Source organism: Chionomys nivalis, chromosome 2, assembly GCF_950005125.1.
Source record: "Chionomys nivalis chromosome 2, mChiNiv1.1, whole genome shotgun sequence".
NCBI lineage: Eukaryota > Metazoa > Chordata > Mammalia > Rodentia > Cricetidae > Chionomys > Chionomys nivalis.
In genome coordinates, this window is record NC_080087.1 from 532,887 (window position 1) to 556,098 (window position 23,212).

At 34.9% G+C, this 23,212-nt stretch overlaps 3 protein-coding genes across 3 annotated transcripts; 2 read left to right on the forward strand and 1 right to left on the reverse strand.

Annotated features, from left to right (window-relative positions):
- Window positions 1-5,517: 5,517 nt before the first annotated feature.
- Window positions 5,518-6,450, forward strand: LOC130870309 (olfactory receptor 8I2). The gene has a single exon (XM_057762977.1). It carries the CDS (start codon window positions 5,518-5,520, stop codon window positions 6,448-6,450), a length of 933 nt encoding a protein of 310 aa, XP_057618960.1.
- Window positions 6,451-12,780: 6,330 nt separating this feature from the next.
- LOC130870235 (olfactory receptor 8H1-like) lies at window positions 12,781-13,728 on the forward strand. The gene has a single exon (XM_057762853.1). It carries the CDS (start codon window positions 12,781-12,783, stop codon window positions 13,726-13,728), a length of 948 nt encoding a protein of 315 aa, XP_057618836.1.
- Window positions 13,729-20,533: 6,805 nt separating this feature from the next.
- LOC130862905 (olfactory receptor 1102-like) lies at window positions 20,534-21,526 on the reverse strand. The gene has a single exon (XM_057752746.1). The coding sequence runs from the start codon at window positions 21,524-21,526 to the stop codon at window positions 20,534-20,536; it is 993 nt and encodes a 330-aa protein (XP_057608729.1).
- Window positions 21,527-23,212: the final 1,686 nt, after the last annotated feature.

Below are 23,212 nucleotides of genomic sequence, written 5' to 3' on the forward strand. Positions count from 1 at the left end.
TAAGTTCCTTGGAGACATATGTGAGTAGCTCCAAGAACTGCACTACGGTTCCTGATGGGACATAGACGAAGATGTATTTCTGCATTAATTTCAAACACATAAAAGATCCACTTTGTCCACAGCTATAGACAAATCTGTACACCTAGTTTAATGGTGGAAGGGAAGACAGAAGAGGGAATTTGTATGTGAAAAAAAATGACATTTAGTACATCACTAGAAGCCGATTGGATGATTCTAATGTGTTTGTTTTATTCAAGACTTGAGCTTGTCTTTCTTGTTCTCTAACAACAATAAAGCCCCACATGGAAAGGTCTCATGGTAGTTTCTCTCCTTCATTAAGTGAAGATGCCACAAAGAATGGATTAGCACCATTCCTGTTCTCACAAACTCGGCCTTTATTACAGCTAAGAACAGTCAAACAGGTTGTTTTCCCCTTGAAGGATCTCAGAAATCCTCTCTTCAGTAATTTCCTGTCACTGGTATCTACATTTCATTCTCAAATGATGTTCTGAAAAATCTAATATTCTCTATAATTGATGGACTCCATTTTCCAGCACTGGCTATTTTAAAATAGGATTGTCACTTTTCTTCAAGAACAGAGTTGAAGAGGAGAATAAAAATCATTTAAAAATTCATAATTGAGAAGAACTGATTGCAGAAGTAACCTGTATTTATATTCTTTATTAGAGCTCCTCATGGCTAGAGAATCTTACAGATGAAACAACTCCAGTCAGAGGATGTGAGCACAGAACACAGGTCAAACATCACAAAGTCTGACAGATGAAAATCAGAGGCTCAGTGTTTTATGCTTATAAATAAGCCTTCTTCCAGTTAACATTAATAAATAGCACTTATTTTATATTTTTATGCCATCAATCATTTAGAACAATCGAAATTTCAATATTTAGTAAACAATAGATTCCCCCCCTTTTACCTTTAACAGTTCAATGTAGGCATAGACTTCATTGTAATCTTATGCATTTTCTAATTACTTTCACTTATTGGCTACCACTATTACTAACTCTATTGCAAAAAATCCTACAACTGTTCTCAACTTCTCCCAAATTTCTTCTTGTCTAACTATTTTGTGCTATTTTTGCACAGACTGACGCTTCTTCTCTGTGTGCATGATTGCAGCACTATGTCATATCCGGTAGAAAGTAATCTGTAATACTCTTCCCTGTCTTCCTACTCTTGTTGTCTTTTTATTCTATTTTATCTGATGTTCCTTGAACATTAGAGGAGGTGCAAGGTTTTCCACCTCTATCTTCATTTCTGGATACTTATTATTGTGATAAAAATTACTTCATCTTGTTCAACTCTATTATCCCTGTATTTATAAGAAAATCTCCATCATATAAAAGGTATTTAGTATTTCTTTATTGAAGAAATTGGCGATATAGAATAACTTTTCATCTTCTTTTAAATTGTTTCTTTTGTTGTTTAAATCATAACATAATTACTTTATCCCCCTTCCATTTATGTGGTGAGCCCACAAGTATTATGCAGTAAATTAACAATTGACAGATCTATTGAACTAATCCACGAGAGTTTGGACACTTCACATGGAGGAACAGTACTCACTGATAAGGAAGAAGCCCCAAACAGGAGGGAGTATATTTGCTCTAATAGCAAACTCAGGAAGGTGTAATCTACTGCTTTTCTGTTCTAACTTAACAAATTACTAATATTCTGTATTTACACTTCATCTTGGTTTCAGTTAACATAAGATCATAACCCAGGACATTAACTGTTTATACAGGAAAAAAGCCTGAGTCACTAAAACTAGCATCAGAGAAAAAAAATTGTCACTTGGGCACCCTGCTGGAGTCAAAAGGAAAATCCCCAAAAGAGATTCCCTTTGGCTCAACCAGCCAGACACTAATACATCAAGCCCATAGGTAACCATGGATACCAAGGCTGTGCTCCCAGCCATTGGGAAGCTTCATAGCCACACCCTCTCTGGGATATAAGGTGCCTCCTTGTCAGATCCACTGGTTTTCTGTGTCTTTGTGCAAATGCATTCTTGAGAAAAATGTTACCTTCTGTGGAAATGCTAACTTGTCTGTATGCCTTTATAAACTGAGAGTTTTGTGGAGAAAGGCCCCTATTTCTTCACTTCTTCCTTTCTTCCTCTCCTTCTCCAAAGAAATACAGAAACACCTACGAGGAATGTGCTGGAATCAGTCAGTTCTTTCTACCCCTCAGATCCCATTCCTCAGCCAGTTTTCACCTGGCATAGTAAATCTTTCTGAATCCTAAGAGGCTTAATGGGCTTATCTCTAAAATAAACCTTGATACATCCCCTCCCTCAAAACTCTCCCTTATACTCCACCTTGCTCTGCTTCAAATTCATAATTTTTAAAATTTTGTTATATGTGTGTATATATTCCTAAATGCATTAGTATATATAGTTCCCAAAACATTATAGGTTATAGGAATGGAAGAAGAAGAAACTATGGTTGGGATGTATTATAGGAGAGAATAATAATTTTAAAAAAATGTTTAAGTAGCCATTTATGAAAGGAATACTTGTAACAGTTTTTAAATATTGGGATATTAATACTATGCAAAGATATGAGGATATATTGTTTAGTAAGAAAATTAAGAATTAAGTTTTGAACTCTGTGCAATGTGGCATTCTGTATGTGATAATACATTTGTGGTTTTAAGGAAACTACTTGGAGCAATACCAGTAAGATCAAAAACTTCTCCACTTACTCATAGTCATATGCAGAAGAAAGTCATAACTTCGAGTCTTAGAATACTATGCTTGGTTATATAGCTGAAAAGTAAATTATTATTAAATCTTTGCATTGCTCTTTTATAATTGACGGAAACTGTGATTTTCCTGATCATAAATATCACACTTGGAGAAAACTGTATAATAAATATTTATACATATGTGTGTGTGTAAAATATTTCACAAACAAATCAGATAAAGGGTTGAAGTGGATAGTCATTAAATATCTGTGTTAGTCACAACATTGTGCTAAATCTTCATCTATAATATATCATCAAGTGTTATTTTCATAAAAAAGCAAGGTATTTGTCTATGTTGTCATAGGACAATCATGCACAACATGGATCAGAGAGGATAAGTCATACTCCCAAAGTTAATGCATACCTATCGAAACAAGTCTATATTCATGTTTTCTAAATAATTAAATAATCTTTATCAGCCTAGTTTCCATATAAAAATCCTTAAGTTAACAAAAAGGTTAATTTCTGAGTATAATTAACATATTGTTAAAAAAAAGTGCAGAGTTGTGACATTTCAGTGTCGTTCAGCCCTGACTTTTAAATGCCACAAATGAGTGACACCAAAATCTAGTGTTGTAATAATGTCTCCACTGAACATATTTTCTTCAATTTAGGTTCAGACCTTAGAGTACAATTAAAACATAAGCCTCAAGAGATCAAATGTGGCAAATTGAAAGCTCCTTTATTATGTATGTGAGCTTAAGCATCTGAAAAGGTCCATATATAAGAAGTCTCCATAGCACAGATTGCTGCAGGCCATACTTCGTTGTACAGCCTTTTTTAGAAATATGCTTCCAATAAAACATTTTGAATATGAATAAAGGTTTAAGGAAAACTAAAAACTTTTAATTTGCTGGAAGACATATAAAGTAAATGACAGTTAATTTAGCTTTAATTTCTACTTCATCAGGGAAAGGTAAATAAATATAACAATTAGAAATATTATATTATCAAAGGCACTAGCAGTTATAAATATCATGGCATGTGTAAGGGCTCACAATTGATGAAAATAACTTCATGTGAAATAATCACATGAAGACCAGTAATCACAGATCCAAAGAACTGCATTGATGAGTCCTCGAACGGAGACAGCCAAAGAGGTAAAAGTAATGGATCTAAAAGTAAATGAACGGGTGCAGAAATAGAAATAGATTTCTTGGGCAAGTGTATGTAAGCTTCATAATCTTTCCATGAGATTCTTGGGCAAGTATATCTGTAGATATAGCTATATTATGCCTATTCTTTTCACACTTAGATTGCTTTTTCCTTTTACAAATTTGCATGTTTCAGTAGGTATAAGAAAGTTATTTTAGTGACAGACAAGAAACATGCTGCCATTGTAAAACTTCACACTAAATAAGCAAATAAATACATAGGAACACTTGTGATAAGGAGGCGCATTATTAAATGATTAGGTAGGCATAATAGGAATCAAGACCCTTTGGCATGGTGTGTTAAATATAAAAACAAATCGGCGTTAACTGGGTAAACGACTTTCACTTTTACTTATTTATTTGTCAGTGAATTGAAAAAGAAGCTTCTCCTGTTTGCGTGAGATCATCTTACAATGTTTTGGTTTAATTTTTTTTTTCAGATTTTTCATCATTGTTTTGGGAACTACTCACGAACAAAGAACTTGTTACTTCATGATGTCATGTGTAAATGTAAACTGGATACAGTCATGCTCTCAACATTCTCAGGTGAAAGAATTGGAACTATGTTATACATTCTAGTCTGCCACTTCTGAAATCATCAACAGGAAAAATAAGTGACAGAAAATACAGAAGCATGAACAAATTTTTTACGAAAATGAAATGTGGGCTGGATGTTTATAGTTTTCCATAATGAAAGCTATCTGAAATGTACTGAGTCTGAGACAATATTAGGTGTGCTCATTTTGTCCATAAGTTGTAAGCTAAATGTTAAAAATTTATTAACCAAAAGTTAAATTATAATTAAGTACATGAATTACAGTTTCTTTTTAAAAGTAGGCTAAGACTGTAATAAATAAATCTATTGAATGATTGATTCCAATAAATAAATCGCTAGTGGTAAAATTTTGTCCCGGTGATAGAGTTTTATAGAAAACAGTAAATTTAGCAGGAGTATTTTATAACTATTATGTGTATGAGGCATTAAAACATTCAAACCTCTACATAAACCTTCATTTGGATATCCATTAACATTTTCCGTTTGCTTTAAAATAAGTCAAAGGCTAGAGATGGAGCTCAGAGGGTAAGAGCACCTTCTTTTTTTTTTTGTTTTTGTTTTTGTTTTTGTTTTTGTTTTTCGAGACAGGGTTTCTCTGTGGCTTTGGAGCCTGTCCTGGAACTAGCTCTTGTAGACCAGGCTGGTCTCGAACTCACAGAGATCCGCCTGCCTCTGCCTCACAAGTGCTGGGATTAAAGGCATGCGCCACCACGCCCGGCTAAGAGCACCTTCTGTTCCTTCAGAGGAGCCTGGTGAATGTCACCCATATTAGACAGCTCTTCAACTCACACATTTCCAACATTTCCTTCTGGACTTTACAGATATCTGCATTTAGGTACACGCACATACACACACAAATAATGAATTAAAATACATTAAAAATAACAAAAACCATAACATCTTTCAACATTTACTACCTATTCATTTTGATCTCAATGCTGGAGGCGAAGATAACACTGATTCTAGGACCTTCTGTCTTGAATGTTTCTTTAAATTTTCATTTAAATGTTCATTCAAGGTAAATCAATAGTTGAGTTATCAAAAATGGCAGAGAATAATTTCACAGAAGTGACACTCTTCATATTCAGTGGATTTTCAGATCATCCAGAATTGCAAGTCAGTTTGTTCTTAATTTTCCTCTTCATCTATCTCTTCACCGTCTTGGGCAATATTGGGCTAATCCTGTTAATAAGGATTGACTCTCAGCTTCACACGCCTATGTACTTTTTCCTCAGCAATTTAGCATTCATTGACATATTTTATTCTTCTACGGTAACACCAAAGTCACTAGTCGATTTCCAGTCCGCACAGAAATCAATTTCCTTTGTAGGCTGCTTTGTTCAAATGTACTTCTTTGTTGGTTTGGTGTGCAGTGAGTGTTTCCTTCTGGGTTCCATGGCCTATGATCGCTATGTAGCAATCTGCAATCCCTTGCTATATTCTGTGATCATGTCCCAGAAGGTGTGTAACTGGCTGGGGCTGATACCATATGTGATTGGATTCACAAATTCCCTGATCTCCATCTGTGTGATAAGCAGTTTGCCGTTCTGTGATTCCTACATCAATCATTTCTTCTGTGACACCACAGCTCTTTTAGCCCTGTCCTGTGTAGATGCCTTCAGCACAGAAATGGTGATCTTTGTTTTAGCTGGTTTCACACTCCTCAGTTCTCTCCTCATAATCGCTTCCACTTACCTCATCATCATCTTAGCCATACTGAGGATCCAGTCAGCCGCTGGCAGGTGGAAGGCCTTTTCTACCTGTGCCTCCCACCTCACAGGAGTCACTGTCTTCTACGGTTCCTTGATTTTCACCTATTTGCAACCTGATAACACATCATCACTCACCCAGGCACAGGTGGCTTCTGTGTTCTACACTATTGTCATTCCAATGCTAAATCCACTGATCTACAGTTTGAGGAACAAAGATGTGAAAAATGCTCTCTTGAGAGTCATCCACAGGAAACTTTTTCTATGACAAAACATGCGCATTGCAAATAATAAAAGATCTGGGCCATTTGAAATAGTTACTTCAATGGAAATTGTAGAGTGACTTCAAAAGATAACATTAGTTTACTGAGGGATTAGTCTTATAATTTGTGATATGGGTCATTATTTTATTTGTTCATGGGATATACCAAATACATCAGAAGGTCATTTAACTCATAATTATTCATGTAATAAAAATATATGAGGCGATTAAAAGACATATTTCAGTAAACACACTATCACACTAAGGCATAAACCTTCTTTTGTATAGATTATTTTATATGTGAGTGTTTTGCCTATTTGAGTATAAGTGCACCACCATGTATGTTCCTGGTGCACATGGAGGCCAGAGGAGTACATCCCATCTCCCGGCAATGGAGATACAGATGATTGTGAGCTACCATATGGATGCTGTGTCCTTGAGGAACAGAATTTTGAGTCATTTGAACATTACAGTTATAGTTTTTCTTCATTTATCTGTAAAACATTCTTGTGCCTCAGTCACAGACTTATGCTCAGTTGAATTGCAACCTTTCGACTTTGTTATTGTGCAGAGTGATGTACATTTAGTAAAATTCTACCTATATTTATTTTTATATTTATTTGGCATTATTATAGAGCTCTATAACATTGTTTAATTGTGTTAAAATTGCATTTCTAGGATAGTCTTAAAATACTTTACTGATGCACTGCATCTAGCAAAACTCTATATAAATATATTCCTTCTGCCATTGTAGCTTCAATTTGTTCTTCCTTTGTGAAGGAATATAATGAGGGATTGTGTGACCAAAAAATTATATGCTATGCTTATGATCTAAATTATAGATATCTCTTTTGTAGTTATTGCAATATTATATTTCAAATAAGTATCTCATAAAGAGAATTAATGTTCATTCTTATAAAAATACGTGTTGGTATTCATGTGTATTATTGCATTATTATGCAAGTAATTTCAATATTAATATTAATTCATATTAATAAATGTTTATGTCTATTACTCTGCTTCTTGTGATTGACATTATACCACCTGTCTGTACCCAGGAGTGAAAGACATAGTTGTTTTATTTCTCTTCATGAGAGTAACATGTTTTAGCTGCCAAAATTATATTTAAATATCCTTATATGGTCTTTTAAGATATTTAGCTACTTTAGGCACTTTCCACCCATTTGTATTCCATTTTTCTTTTACTTCTATACCCTGCAGTGCTGACTTTCACAAGTTTGTCTATTTCTATTATTCAGTCACGTCTTTTGCTTTACTACTCCAGATCTCTTACCCTTTCCCATACTAGATGATGAAGATTACAATATTTACACTGTGTGCCACACCACTAGGATATTATATTTTTTCTAGTTGTTGAACAGTGAGAAAAGACACTCAGTTGAAAATATGTTGTATCAAACTTTAAAACAATACTACTTTTCCACTCAGTGTGTTAGATGTGGAATATCTTAGTGATGTTGCTGTTAGGCATAGCTATTCTTGAAGCTTGCATTTTTCACCATCTTTAAAGTATATTTTTATATATAATATAGAAAGTAATAACTTTTAATTTACTTTAATTCAAGAAAATATTTCAGGCCTTACAGAGGAAACAAATCTGTCAATGAAAAGAAATTGAGTAAAATTCTTCTGATCATGTATATTTAGAGTCATTGCTGTATTTTACCTTTCTTTTTTTCCTTTCTTTCGTTTTTATTATTACTTAAAAAATACCAATCCAAATTCCCACTACTCCCCTTCTCCCAGTCCCCTCCCTTTCCCTCCACATACCCTCCCCCCAAACCCTCCAACCCTAAGAAAGTGCCATGCACCCTGCCTTGTGGAAAGTCCAAAGCCCTCCATACTACATCTAGGTTGAGCAAAGTTTACACCCAAAAAAAAATAGGATCCCATGAAGCCGGTTCATGCAATAGAGACACATCCTAGTGTCACTATCAGTGGCCCCTCAGTCTGCCCCAGCTGTCAACCCCCTTCAGAGGGGCTTGATTGTTCCCATGCTCATTCACTCCCAATCCAGTTGGAGTTGGTGAGCTTTCATTGGCTCAAGCAAACTCTCTCAGTGGATGACCCCCTCATGGTTTTGAATTCCTTGCTCATAATCTCACTCCGTCCACTCTTCAGTTGGATCTTGGGAGCTCAGTCCAGTGCTCCGATATAGGTCATTGCCTCTGTTCCCATCTGTTGTTGGACGAAGGTTCTATGGTGATATTTAAGATAATCATCAGTCTGACTACAGGGTAAGGTCAGTTCAGACACCCTCTCCTCTATTGCTTAGGGTCTTAGCTGGGGTCATCCCTGTAGGTTCTTGGGCATTTTTCTAGTGCCAGGTTTCTTGCTAACTCCATAATGGTTCCCTCAATCAAAATATCTCTTTCCTTGCTCTCATATCTGTCCTTCCTCCATCTCAACTATCCCACTCCCTCAAGTTCTCCTCAACCACCCTTCTCCCCTTCCTTCTAGCCCCTGTCCCCCTGCTCCCAAATTATTGCCTAATTCTTATTTCCACGTTGGTCTATATATGTTTTTCTTTGGGTTCACCTTATTACTTAGTTTCTCTAGGATCGTGAACTATAGGCTCGTTGCCCTTTGTTTATGACTAGTATCCAATTACAAGTGAGTACATACCATATTTGTTTTTTTGGTGGGTCTGGTTAACTCACTCAGGTTGATGTTTTCTAATTCCGTCCATTTGCATGCAAAATTCAAGATGTCATTATTTTTTACTGCTGAGTAGTACTCTAATGTGTAGATGTGCCACACTTTCTTTATCCATTCTTCAGTTGAGGGGCAACTAGGTTGTTTCCCGGTTACTGAATTAAACAGAATTCTCAATAGAAGAATTTCAAATGGCCAAAAAATACTTAAGAACATGTTTTTCTTTCTAAGCTATCAGGGAAATGCAAATCACAACAACTTTGAGATACCATCTTACACCTGTCAGAGTGGCTAAGATCAATAACACTAATGATAGCTTATGCTGGAGAGGTTGTGGAGCAAGGGTAACAATCATCCATTGCTGGGAGGAATGCAAACTTGTGTAACTTCTTTGGAAATCAGTGTGGCAGTTTCTCAGAAAACTGGGAATCAACCTACCTCATGATCCAGCAATTCCACTTTTGGGAATATATTCAAAATATTTTTAATCATACTACAAAAGCATTTGTTCAATTATGTTCAGAGCACCATTATTTGTACTTTACATTTCTATCAAAAAACTTACCAAATTGCAAAAATTTAAATGCAATTTGTGGACATATTGAAATGATGAAAGTATAAGACAATGCTAGTTGACCTGAGTTGCTTCCTCCTTACTATATTGATGGTTATATAAATATTACTAAGCACAAATAAATTACTAAATAAATATTACTCTATAAATACTATAAAACTGCTCCCTACTATATAAATAAATGTATATATCACATACCTTGTATACACAAATGCTGTGTACTATTCAAAAACTCTTTACAACATTTACTAACTTTCTTTTTGTAATTTTAAATATAAACTGAGGTTATAATATTGATTCTAGTATAATAAAATTAAGTAAATAGCCAGGCAGTGGTGGTATACATCTTTAATCCCAGCACTTGGTAAACAGAGGCTGGTAGATTTTTGTGAGTTCTAACCCAGCATGATCAACAAAGTAGATGCCAGGACAGCCAGGAGGACTGCTAAACAGAGAGACTCTGTTTCAAAAAACAAAACAAAAAAAAAATTGAGTAAATATATAAATGTGTGCTCCATTAGTATTATGTACCCACAAAGAGAAAATAATTGAGACAAATTAAAATTATGTTAGAAAAATATCAAGAATAAATTTGACTTTGAATTACTTACTTTTGAGAAATATGTTGTACTTTAGTTTTTTCTGATTAATGTGTCTACTCTTATGAGAAAAAAATATGCTTTTAAATCCTCACAATAAAGAATTATATTTATTTTTACATGAAGTTTAAAATAATTATTTCTAGAACATTTCTTCTCACCCTAAAAAAGGACCTTATTTAATTATTATGCAATGTAAAAACTCTATTATGTCAGTTAACTTTTTGATGAGGACAGAAGACCAAGTGAGAGTGAAGTTCATAATAGAGATTCTGAGAGAACAAACCATTGCTCATTTGCCCTTGAACTTTTGACATGGAAAGTGTGCCAAGCACATTCCCCTGGAAATTGTTCCCTAAGGACAGTCTCCTGTTGAATGATCTTCCGTGTTGGTTATATGAGGTGCTTTGTCACAACAGGTTGATTGTGAGTTTAAGTAATTGACATATCTTGGAGACCAGTTTCTAATTAAAAATTTCATTTGCCCAGAATAAAACAAAATTTCATGTAGGTTGTTTTCATTGAAAATTTTTAATAAAAATAAATACACAAAAATCTAAAAATAACCACTCCAAGAAAAACAAGCATTATGTTATGGAAAAGTACAAGGCATTTAAAAGCTTTTATAATTTATACACTAGAAAATTTTAATGTTGAAACATTTCTCAACTATAGTTGAGGAAGACATATCCTGACAATCCTTCACTCACAGTAAGTATCCTCAAGTTTAGATGTTTCTAGAACATTTTATTTAGATCTTATAATGAACAGTGTTGGTATTTGCAAAATAAAAATGTAGTGTTGTCAAAGTTAGGGTTTGCACTCAATGTAAATGTATTGAAGTATAGTTTATTAGGTTTAGATTGATTGATCAAGTATTATAATATCTATAATTCTAATTTACCACAATAATGTAAATGAAAATTAAAATTTATATATAATATGTTCAATGGTTTTGTGAATAAAAGGGAGCTAAATTATATGCTATAAATGTTACCCACTATTATTGATTAGTTATAAAGCCTGATTATGATTTCTTTAAAATTATATAAAGTACTTGGTTAAGAACCTGGGAAGAATCACAGTGCTTTAATTGTTCTTCCTTGAAGCAACTTTTCTAAGCTCCATTTTTAAAAAATGAAACATGTAGGTAACTATAATATTTATGGTGTCACATACACATGAATATTAAAACTGATCAGCAAGGATAGCACTGTGAACAAAAACTTTCCTCTAATTTTGGGATATATCATATTTATACTTCAAAATGCTTAATTCAAACTATTAGTTTTAGCTCCACAAAAGTAATTATTAAGATTTTAATTAAAGAAGTAAAGTGATAGATTGGTTGTTAAGAACACTGGTTGTTCTTCTCGAGAACTTGAGTTTAATTCAGAGTACCCACCTAGCAGATCATAACTAAGAGTAACTACAGTTCCAGAGGTTCTGACATCCTTCTCTCCCTTCCCCACACACTGTACTAACACGGTGCATAAACCTACATTCAGGCAAAACACTCATAAGCATAAAGTAACATTGGAAACTTTAATTAATATACCACATTGACAAACAAATAATATGTCCTACCTTAAATGTCTAGAGAATGAAATAATCCTTTGTGATTGATTTTCTTTTAAGACCTCATATTTTTCGACTTTATAATGTGAAAACTGTTTCCCCTCATAGTTATGAGGTAACTGAAAAGAAAGAGCATAAAAAAGAGAAAAAATGTATAAATTCACTAGGTGAACAGTTATATGTTGTACCATTTCAATTGTATCTCAACTTTAATTTCAAATTTTAAGTAAAAGGAAGTAGAACAGAGATGATGAAGTGAAATGCCATCTTCTATCATTTCAAGCTCAAAATAAATATTAAATGTTGGTGTTTTCTATCATACACTGAAAAACTTGTGTTTGTGACAAGGAATGATTTCTTTTATCTTCTTCACCTTGTAAAAGTATAATGCTAATGTTCTACCCCTACTTCAACACACACACTTTACAACTTGTGTATAAACAAAGGTCCTGTTATATTCTAGGAACTTTTTTTTGTTTGTTTGTTTTTGTTTTTCCAGACAGGGTTTCTCTGTAGCTTTGGAGCCTGTCCTGGAACTCCCTTTGTAGACCAGGCTGGCCTCGAACTCACAGATATCCGCCTGCCTCTGCCTCCAGAGTGCTGGGATTAAAGGCGTGCACCACCAACGCCCGGCTTATTCTAGGAACTTTTAAGTAGACACACCATCCTTGTTTTCCTTCATTTTTATTGGCAAGAATTCTTTAAACCTAAGTAATCTTGAAAGACTGTGATTTCAGGCCCCTACAAATGGTGAAAATATCAGAGGCCACCTGTTTTAGATCAAGTTCACCTTCTGCCTTGGGCTGCTTTGTCTTTTCAAGCACAGATTCTTGATTAAGAGGATATTAATCCAAACACAGCTATTACTAACATCACTTTTGATTTCTCATCAGTTTAGGATCGTTCACCATGAACACCTGGAATCACACAGATGAACCTGACTTCGTCCTCACAGGATTGACGAGTTCCAAGGAGACCCAACTGGCACTCTTTGTGCTGTTTCTCCTAATATACTTGGTCACTGTCCTGGGGAACACAGGCATGATATGTATCATTCATCTAGATGCCCAGCTTCACACTCCAATGTATTTCTTCCTCTCCCATCTATCATTTCTTGATCTCAGTTACTCAACTGTCATCACACCTAAAACATTAGAGAACTTACTGACTTCCGTAAAGAACATTTCCTTTATGGGTTGTTTTATTCAGTTGTACTTTTTCGTCATGTTTGCTGGTGCTGAGTGTTTTCTTCTTTCCTCCATGGCTTATGACCGGTATATAGCTATATGCAACCCTCTACACTACCCAGTTATTATGTCTAAAAAACGTTGCCATGCCCTCCTTACTTGTTCCTACATGATTGGAGTTTTTGATTCATCTGTCAACATGCTCTGTCTAAGCAGGTTGAGTTTCTGTGGCTCTCATGCCATCAATCACTTTTTCTGTAACACACCTGCAATACTAGCCCTGTCCTGCAATGACACCCATGCCATTGAAATGATAATAATCATTGTCTCTAGCTCAACTCTAATGGTGTCTCTTCTCACCATATCAATGTCTTATACATCCATTCTCTCTGCCATATTGAAAATCAGTTCTACTTCAGGAAAGCGAAAAGCCTTCTCCACTTGTGCCTCTCATCTTCTGGCAGTCACCATATTTTATAGCACCACCATCTTTACTTATTTAAAACCAAAGAAGTCCTACTCCTTGGGAAAGGATCAAGTGGCTTCTGTTTTCTACACCATTGTGATCCCCATGCTGAATCCACTCATCTATAGTCTCAGAAACAAAGAAGTGAAAAGTTCTGTCAGTAGAGTTATCAAGAAGAAGGAGGACCCCAGGGAGATAAGATAACAGTTGATACTTATATTTAGACTCTTCTCTTTCTATTTTTCCTGTTATATCTTTCCTTGGTCTTTGTGGAAAAACTTATTGAATGTTTTATTTAAATTTTTGTGGTGTTTTTCTTATGTAATACAACTTTATGCTATATATTGTTAAGGAATTGTTTTTGAAATCTACATTATAGTAAAGTGAAATATACGGTAAATCTGTGGTATAAATATGTGTGTTTTAAAGACAACTGATTAAAAAATTAGGAACAATGTTATTCATTTTTAAAAATTATATTATGTGATATTTTGTATATCCTGTGATTTTTACATAATTATGAAGCTATAACTTTTGTGTAATGAAAATAAAGCATTTGATTTTTAATCTGAAGAAGGAATTCACAGAATGGCTAAGTACTCCTGTTTTGGATCAAGGATTGTGTGTTTTGCACTCTAGATTCAGCATGTTTTAGTTTTGAATATTAGGGTGCTAATAGTTTAAGACTTATTTCCTTTCAGACAAGAGGCTCAGTCTTTAGGAACATGTGTTGCTATGATAAAAAGCATCTACATCTGGTGGCTTACAATCCAACCTGTTATAATTCCAATGCCCTTTTATGATCTCCTGATCTCAAGTGCCCTCAGCTACAAACACACACACAGACACACACACAGATGCACAGACAATTAAGAATAAATATAAAATTTAAGAGACTATTTCTTTTATTGTACAAAATCAAGAATAACTTTAATTTCATCTGATTAGGTGATAGGCTTAGGAGATTTAAGATAATAATCATGAAACATCACATTGTCATTACAGAACTTACAATCATGTAATATTTTCAATGTTCATTGCATTTGTTGAGGAATATTGTCTTGTGTCTCCCAAATTTATTACAATTATTTTAATATAAAAATGCATAAATAGGCAAAATGAAAAGAAAAGACATTTTTAGTTCTCATTTTGAATTGAAAAAATATTGATAAGCATAATTAAACTGCAAGAAATTGTTTATGTTAATTTTGCAAACAATGTGGAAAATATTAAAAATCAATAAAAAAGGAAAAATGGTTTTGTAATTCTTAGCAATTTTGTGCATGTTCTACTTTGTTACTTACAAATATATGTCTATATATATACAACAGTTACAAATTTCTTTCTTTTTTTTCTAGGCTGTTATAGAACGTCTTTCTTCATTGAAAGGTTTAATATTTGAGAATATTTTGTCACTGAAACTTCATATCTATGAGTAATAGTGAACGGATAACAATCAAGATTCTTATAACCCCTTTGACCTAAATTGTTGAAAATTTATGGTTAGGGGATGGAATCCTTGCATCATAAGCATGATGTCTACTTCAGGCCTTCATGTGGCCATGTATATGTTTATATGCATACACACAAACACACATACACACATATACAAACACAGTCCATACACCGACTTAAATAAAATAAACCTTCTTGCAAGATGACTCTAATATGTGTGCATAGGAAACATTTGAAAGATGTGCTCTGCTGTAACATACTAAGTCATAGCAAACTGCCTTATTCTCTTTTTTTTTAAGACTTGAGTTCTATTTTACTAAAAAGCTTTTATAATAGAGGTATGCCAGCTCCAGACAGCTCCTCTGTTTCCTCCAGAGAAGACAGATGGGCACAGAAGAAGATCTACTCAAAACTTGCACAAAAGTGGCATCCCTAGCCACTGAGAAAACCCACCTTTCACTTCATCTACTGCAAAGACTCTCTTCAGATGGTGGAGAAAACAGGACACTGGGAAATTGACTGCCTTGAGTTGCCCAAGGCAAATGGTAGGCTTGTCCTCCCACTGGTCCTTACTCCACAGAAGCCTATGGGATCTTCTGGGACCTCTGCCAGCCAGAAGCCAGAAGTTGTCCTATCACCTGCTGTCAATGACCATGAAGGACCCTGGAGTCGCTGTCTAGGCAGCCAGCAAGTAAATCTCTGTCAATTTTTAAATCAATAACTCAGATAAAATTTATTCCTCTCAGAACTAAGAGATGACTAATAGCTTTGTCAGCTTAAAAGCAGCCAAAAAGGCTTCAGCTGTCTTCTCAGCTCCCTGTAAGATTTAGGTCACAGGTCTCACTCTCTTAGAGCCAATAAAAAGTCTAGACACAGTTCAGCTTGTTATCAGACTCAGAGAGAGAGAGAGAGAGAGAGAGAGAGAGAGAGAGAGAGAGAGAGAGAGAAATTCACAAAACAGATTTCAGTATAACATCTTACCACTCCTTTAAAGAAAATTACAGTGATAGTGATTGCTCTCAGTAGTCAGCCACCTGTATTTACTGCTAAAATAAATAAAAAATGTTTTATGATGCAAAATTTAAGATGTAGGTTAGTTTTGCTGTTTTTGTTGTTTGTTTATTGTTTTTCACAACAGGATTTCTCTGTCGGTTTTGAGCCTGCCATAGAATTAGCTCTTATAGAGTAGACTCTACTCGGACTCACAGAGATCCATCTGTGTCTGCCAAGGATCTAATAGAATTTGAGGGTCTAAGAAAATGCACAAAGAAAGTGACTTAAGGTACATAAATAAAAATGCTTCCAGGAACAAGAAGGTGACTTGAGATGTGTAAGTGCAAGTTATGAAGGTCTGAGGACAAAAAGCTTAAATGTTGATTTTAAAAAAAGTGATTTGAGATGTTTAAAAGAAAAAATCATGTTTAAGATTTCTCTCATTATGCTGCTGTTATAATTAAGACACGAAAATTTCATAGTCTTAACGTTAATTGGCAGAATTCTGATAAGCTATTAACCGAGCTCTGGCAGAGTACCACCACTATCATCATAGCCACAAGCTCAAGATTTCAAATTCCCTTTGGCTGTTTCCTAACTATAGACCTCAAAGATGCTTTTCAATGTGCAGAAAACATCTGTCACAGTTTTCTGGACAAAGAAAAAAATGTTAATATTTTTAACCAGAATAAAAAAAAAAATATTTTTAACCAGATTCATTTCTGGCAAGAGTATATACTGCCATTTCTACAATGTAAATATCAGTACAGATTATAAACAGGGGGGATGTTAATAAGACTAAAATATATTTTCACAATGTTAAAAAATTTATATAAACTTCATAGAAAAAGTCTTGAGACTTAAATCCACTTCTCACAGATCAAAAAGACTCCAGAAAGTACAACCTAAAGTTCCCTACCTGCCTATTCCTAAGGATGTTTCTCTCCCTTTCCTCTCTTGAGACTTTGTCCCTTCCCTGAGAGTTTCCATTGTAATTTTTATTTCAATTCCTAAATTTTAATGTTTGTCTCTTGTCTATATCTGTTTTATCTGGGTTTCACTTGGCTGAGAGGCATGTCCAGTCATCAGCTTCTGACTGTACAAGCCAGCCATGATAAGCTGAATAGAAACAGACCTCCAAAAGGATGTTCTTTACTTCCAACCATCATCACCTGCTAGTGCAGGACTCAGCCATGATAAATTTGAGAGGCCTGAGTTTCAGTAGTTTACTCTGAAAAATACCTGGTTTTTGGAAGGATCACAGATTACCTGAGCATCACCCAAGAACAGACCATCTAAAGGAAATGCTTAACATTCCAACAGTTGTACATAGGATCACCCTCCAGCAAACATTCACAAGGACAGCCCTAGACAAATGTCAGCCAATCAGGGATCTTGAACCACAGAAATCCCTCACCCCCAGCTTAACTACTATAAAAAACCCAACTCTAACTGAGTTCAGGTTTCTTCGATTATTCCAATACAGGACACACGGAGATATCGAGTTTGCAAACTTGTATTAAATAGACTCTTGTTTTTGTTAAGTTTTTTTTTTTTTTTCCTTTGGCCTGGTAAGCCTCTCTACCACTGGAATAATCCAAATCAGACCAAACCAAACCAAATTAAATGAAGCCCAGTTTAATGGATGCCATCACTCCTGGCTGGCCCTCTGAGAAAACACGATGAGGGGGACTGAGAATTGGGGAGACTACCAGAGGGGGAAAAGGAAGACCACGTGTTTGTTTTCTGGGGCACAGTTTAAATAGCCTGTGGGAGTGGTCTTGACCCTCCCTGGGGAAGAGTCATTGTTTGGCAGGCTTTCTTGGAGGTGGAATCTGGACTGTAGCCACTAGAGGAGAGGGGGCTTGAACCCCCAGACAAGCATTCCAGACTCTTTGTATATATAGATGCCAGGAGACAGGGGTGATACTTTCAACCAAACATTTCAGACTCTTTTTGGATAAAGTAACAATGGCTCAAGTCTGGCTACTTCCTGCAGGTATAGGACAACATGGGAGAAGAGAGATCTGGGACTTGGTGGATTCACTCTCAGCAAGAGGTGTTTCTGGAGAAGCATATGGTTTACTTCCATCCTGGAGACCTTAGGCAGCTGTTCCTAGAAAGAGATAAGAAGGCAGGTGGCTAGGAAAATGTATATATATAGTTAGTAATGGCCCTATGAATGGGAAGGGTCATTAACTGCCAGAAAGAATGGGACAGAGAAGTGTCCTGGTTGTACAGTAGAGGCTCGGGTATATAAGTGAGAACAAGAACAGATATGCCCTTTTAAAACCAAATTTTAGTAGGTAGGTGTCCTTTTGAGCCAGGAGAGGTGATACCAATGGGGAAGTCCTAGGAGCTGGTACACTATTGTCATTGTCTGAAGGGCCCTTTGTATGTTGGTCTTGGCCTAGACAGCAGGGGTGACCTGTAAAATATGCTTGAAAATGGGTGGAGTTAAAATAGGCTTTGGAGACTGCTAGTTTTTTTTTTTTTTTTTCAGATCTGATTTTTTGATAAAGCAGTAGAACATGTTTTAGAAACCTGCAGGTATCTGTGAGACAACTGGAACAGGAACATTTTAGACAGCAATAAAGGGAATTGAGAACTCTGAATTTAAAGATACACCTGAAACCTATTAATCCTGGACCATGAAGCCTGTAAAAGAGGCACACCTGTCTGTATTTTAGTAGGAAATTTAACAAATGAAGTAATGAGTTACCAGTACCTTAAGTTATCAAATGCCATTCGGAGGTTTTTCATTTTATTTATTTTTTAATTTTTTTTCCTGGGATCTGGTTTCCAGAGTAAAGTTTGCTTCTGGTTTATTAGACTTTGGTGGTCAGTCCCCATCTTTGTGTGATCCCGGTGGATCCAACAAAGATTATTCTAGAATTTGTTAAAACTCTGATGGTTTCACTTCCATATATTAGCATGCGGTAGCTGGAAATGAGGACTAAATGTAGATTTTACTTAAAACTTGTTCTGAAACTCTATTAGACCATTTCATTTTGGAAAATTATTGGTGACGTATACTAGTTTGTTTTCTACAACTTAATTTCAGATGCGAATTTCTACTTCTTAGGAGGATATTATTAAATGCTAAGTTTTATTTTCTTTTACAGCCTCATTAAAACATTTGTTGCAGGAAATGAAAAAGAGAAAACCAATCAAAGTATTTCCTGGTATATAGTGAAATGGTATCCAGTCCTTTCAAATGATAACTCATGCCATTTCCCAAATCTTTCATTTCCTTTGCCATGCTCACTTCATTCTAACCTACTCTTTCTTATGGATATATCTAGGCAACACCTGGGGAGCTCCATAGGACCAAACTAGAACCTCTGCAGGCAGGCACAGTTTTGTAGCTTAGTCTGTTTGTGGGACTCCTATAGTGGGACCATGATCTATATCTGGTGCATGAACAGACTTTTTATAAACCTATTCCATATGGTGGAATGCCTTGCTCAGCCTTGATGCTGCAGGTAAAGCTTGGTCCTTCTTCAATTGAATATGCCAGATCTTGACTTCCCATGTGAGACTGTAACCTTTATGAGAAGTGGATGGTGGTGGTATGGGGGAGGAATGGTAGAAGCAGGAGGAAGGGAGGAGGGGAAACGGTGATTGGTATGTAAAATCAATAAGAAAGTAAATTTAAAAAATAATTCATTATGTAAACCAATTTGGAATAAAAATAAATAAAGCAAAATAAATATGGCAGGTGTATTCTTGAGTTTAAGTGAATATTTTCTCCATATCATGGGGCTTTTTATTGAGTATGAATCGGCTTTGTGGAATTGTAACAAAAGCACAATTATTTCTTATGCATACAGTAAAAGATAGAATTGGGAACTGAGCAAGAACTTTGAGCATAAGAGGAAATATTGTTCATTAATGTACTACAACTGTACAGATAAACAAATGCCAATTCGTTCTACAGAAACCAATTAAAAAACCCTGTCTTAAAAAACAAAAAATAAAAGAAGTCATTTTAAGGTTATTATTTTCATTTATTCTTTATTTGTATACTATATAAAGAGAAATCTCAATAACATCCCTAAATAGTATCAGTTATGTTTTAGAGTATCTATTCTATCTCTATGATTGAAGAGTTAAAGGAAAAGACTTTATAGGAACAAACCTACAATTTAAAATCAATAGCACAATACAATGTACACATGGTGAGTTTGAGGAATACAAGAAAAAATCATGCCAGTGCAGCAAACATTTCTTAGGAAGAAAAAAGCAAAAGAAATTAAGCTAATGTTGTGTTTCAATAATCAATATGAGAAATTGCAAACCAAATATCCCTAATGTAAATAATTTCTGACATATTCAGCAAAGGTGGAGTTATTTGAAGACTATCAGTAGGATCTTAAGTATATCAATAATTAATTGACATTTCAATTTAAACATAGATATAGAAATCATATGCTAGCATTCCTATATGTTATATTCAAATTTAATTAATGCTTTTTTGGGATAATGTTAGGTATAAAAGGCACAGGACATTCATATATTATGTAAATATAAGTCAATGTGAGCTTTAGGTTTGCTCAGCTCAGTTTTTAAAATATATTTTTTTCATGAAGCAATTTCTCTTGAGCAACTTTCTCATTGCCTCTTTTACATCTTTGTTTCTCAAGCTGTAGATAATAGGATTTAGCATGGGAATGACAATGGTATATATGGTTGACACTACCATGTCATGCTTGAGGGTGTAATTGGAACTTGGTCTCACATACATAAAGAGGATTGTCCCATGGAAAATGGACACTCCTGTTAGGTGAGCCCCACATGTAGAAAAAACTTTCCTCCTCCCTTCAGCTGAATTAATCTTCAGAATGGCAAACAGAATAAAACCATAGGAAACTAGGACAATAAAGATGGTGACTAGTTCAATGGAGCCTGCACAGTAGAAGAGAAGAAGTTGATTTAAGTGAGTGTCAGAACAAGAAATTGTGAGCAATGGAGGAATATCACAGAAGACATGCCTAATCTCATTGGATCCACAGAAAGAAAGGCTAAAAGTAGCCACTGTGTGTATAGCAGCATGTAAAATTCCACCAGCATACGAAGCAATAATGAGTGGCACATAGACCCTGGGTGACATCCTTACTGTATACAGAAGTGGGTTGTAGATTGCCAAGTAGCGGTCATAAGCCATTGCTGCCAAAAGGAAACATTCTGTGGTTCCGAAGGTAACAAAAAGAAGCATCTGCGTTGCACATCCGACAAGTGAAATGGATTTATTTTTTGAAAAAAAATTTACCAACATTTTGGGAGTCAGTACTGTAGAAAAGCAAGCGTCCAAAAATGACAAAACAGTTAGAAAATAGTACATGGGGGTATGGAGCCGTGAATCCTCAATGACCAATGTAACCAATCCCAGATTTCCAATCAAAGTTACAAGGTATATTGCGAGAAATAATATAAATAAAAATATTTTCATGTCAAAATCATCTGTGAATCCCAGGAGTATAAACACTGTGATTTCAGTCATATTGTTCATCTGAATTTTTTCTGCATTCTTATCTGATGGAGTCCTTGTCATTTCTGGTTTTATTTGCAGATTCTAAAAACAACACCCTGTAAATTTTAAGTGAAAAAAAAATCATGCACTCATGGTCATATTTTGAAATGTCATTTGTCTTAATTGAGACAGTTATTAAATACAATGAGTCTGAGTAGATGCATTCCTTTGCTTAAATAAATTGAAGGAAGGTGATTTTTCTCTTATTGAATAAATTTATCAGGTTAAAAAATAGCCAGTGCAATTTTGTGAATTCCAATTGCCTCCAGCATACAAACACCTTCATCATTGTATTTTATTAAAATTCAGAGAGCCTCGGTATAACCATATATGATCAATAGAGGGAATTTTCATAATATTCTCATTTTTGAAAGGTAATCACCTTTATATCATAAAAATGAGTTGATTATAAAATGAGAATCATTTAGTAACTATTCTCAGTTAACTAGAAGTGAAGTAGTATGTATTCTCATTTCTGTAGTTTGTGCCACTTTTCTCACTGAAGCATCTGCACTTTTGTTTTCTTACACTTATTCCTCCCCGTTAGCACAGGAGGCTCAGTGACAGACAGAGAATGAATGTTCTTTGAAAGTTCCTTGCTTTAAATTGTTGTTGTTGTTATCACAATTTATCCTGGCTTTCAAATTAATACTAACGTCAGATTTATTGGTTCATATGCTAATTATTATTAGTGAAAAGTCCTTGAAATACTTGTGTTAAAAATTAATTCACAGCCACATCGCGAAAAAAAAATATGACTTTGATGGGTTTCTGAAAAACTATGAATAATCATTTACTCAATAAATACCAAGAGAATTTATTCACACATAGTAATTTGTTCTTGAGGTAAGAAAACCAAAATATATGGCACAAACTTGTTGCTAGTAAAATGTTAATCACTCTTCTCTGAAGAGAATATATCTGATGTTGGAATGAAGATATTCAATCCCACATCATTTCCAACAAGATTTTCAAATGAAGAATGACAATGCAGATCAGTGGTAGAATGTTTAGCCAACAATCAGGAGCCCAGATTCAGTTCCTAGTACGATTTTCCTGGTAGAAAGAAGTTATTCTAAAGAGATGTTTGTGTTTCTCAATCTATCAATCTAGTAAAACAAGAGACTTCAAAGAACTGGTTCTTGGAAAAGGAAAATGTAACAGCTAAAGAGAGAACCTGTTACCATGAAATCAATCTCTTACATCGCCAACAACCTGTCACAGTAGGATGAGCCTACAGTTCTAACAGTGATATAACCATAGCTTATGGGGACCACTTAGACATGACTGTACTTCTGGCTCTCTGTTCAAGTTATGCAGGACTCTGAGGAAGGTTGGAAGGAGGGGTCACAGCATCCCTTTGTTCTTCTTCCCAGTGTGGCCACAATGAATGCATTTCCTTTTCCAGCTTTCTTTTGTTATTAGTTTGGCTCTCTAGAATGGGTAGCTGAACTTGACTACTTTAGCCACATTCTGTGATACCAAATTTGGTAACACCAATTCTGAAAAAGGAAAGTCAAAAAGAACAATGATGAAATGTTCAGAATTTTTCTTTTAGCAAGACATACTCACCTACATTTATTTACCAGAAAAACTATCTACTATTCATTCCAAATATATACTATTTAATTTAATACTACACATACTGTATTTTGTCACACAGAGGCTTCAAAAGGAAAAGAAGAGAGTTAAAAAAGCAATTGAAAT

Coding starts and splice junctions, on each gene's coding strand:
- LOC130870309 (XM_057762977.1), top strand. CDS start 5,518: ATGGCAGAGAATAATTTCACAGAAGTGACACTCTTCATATTCAGTGGA.
- LOC130870235 (XM_057762853.1), top strand. CDS start 12,781: ATGAACACCTGGAATCACACAGATGAACCTGACTTCGTCCTCACAGGA.
- LOC130862905 (XM_057752746.1), bottom strand. CDS start 21,526: ATGACAAGGACTCCATCAGATAAGAATGCAGAAAAAATTCAGATGAAC.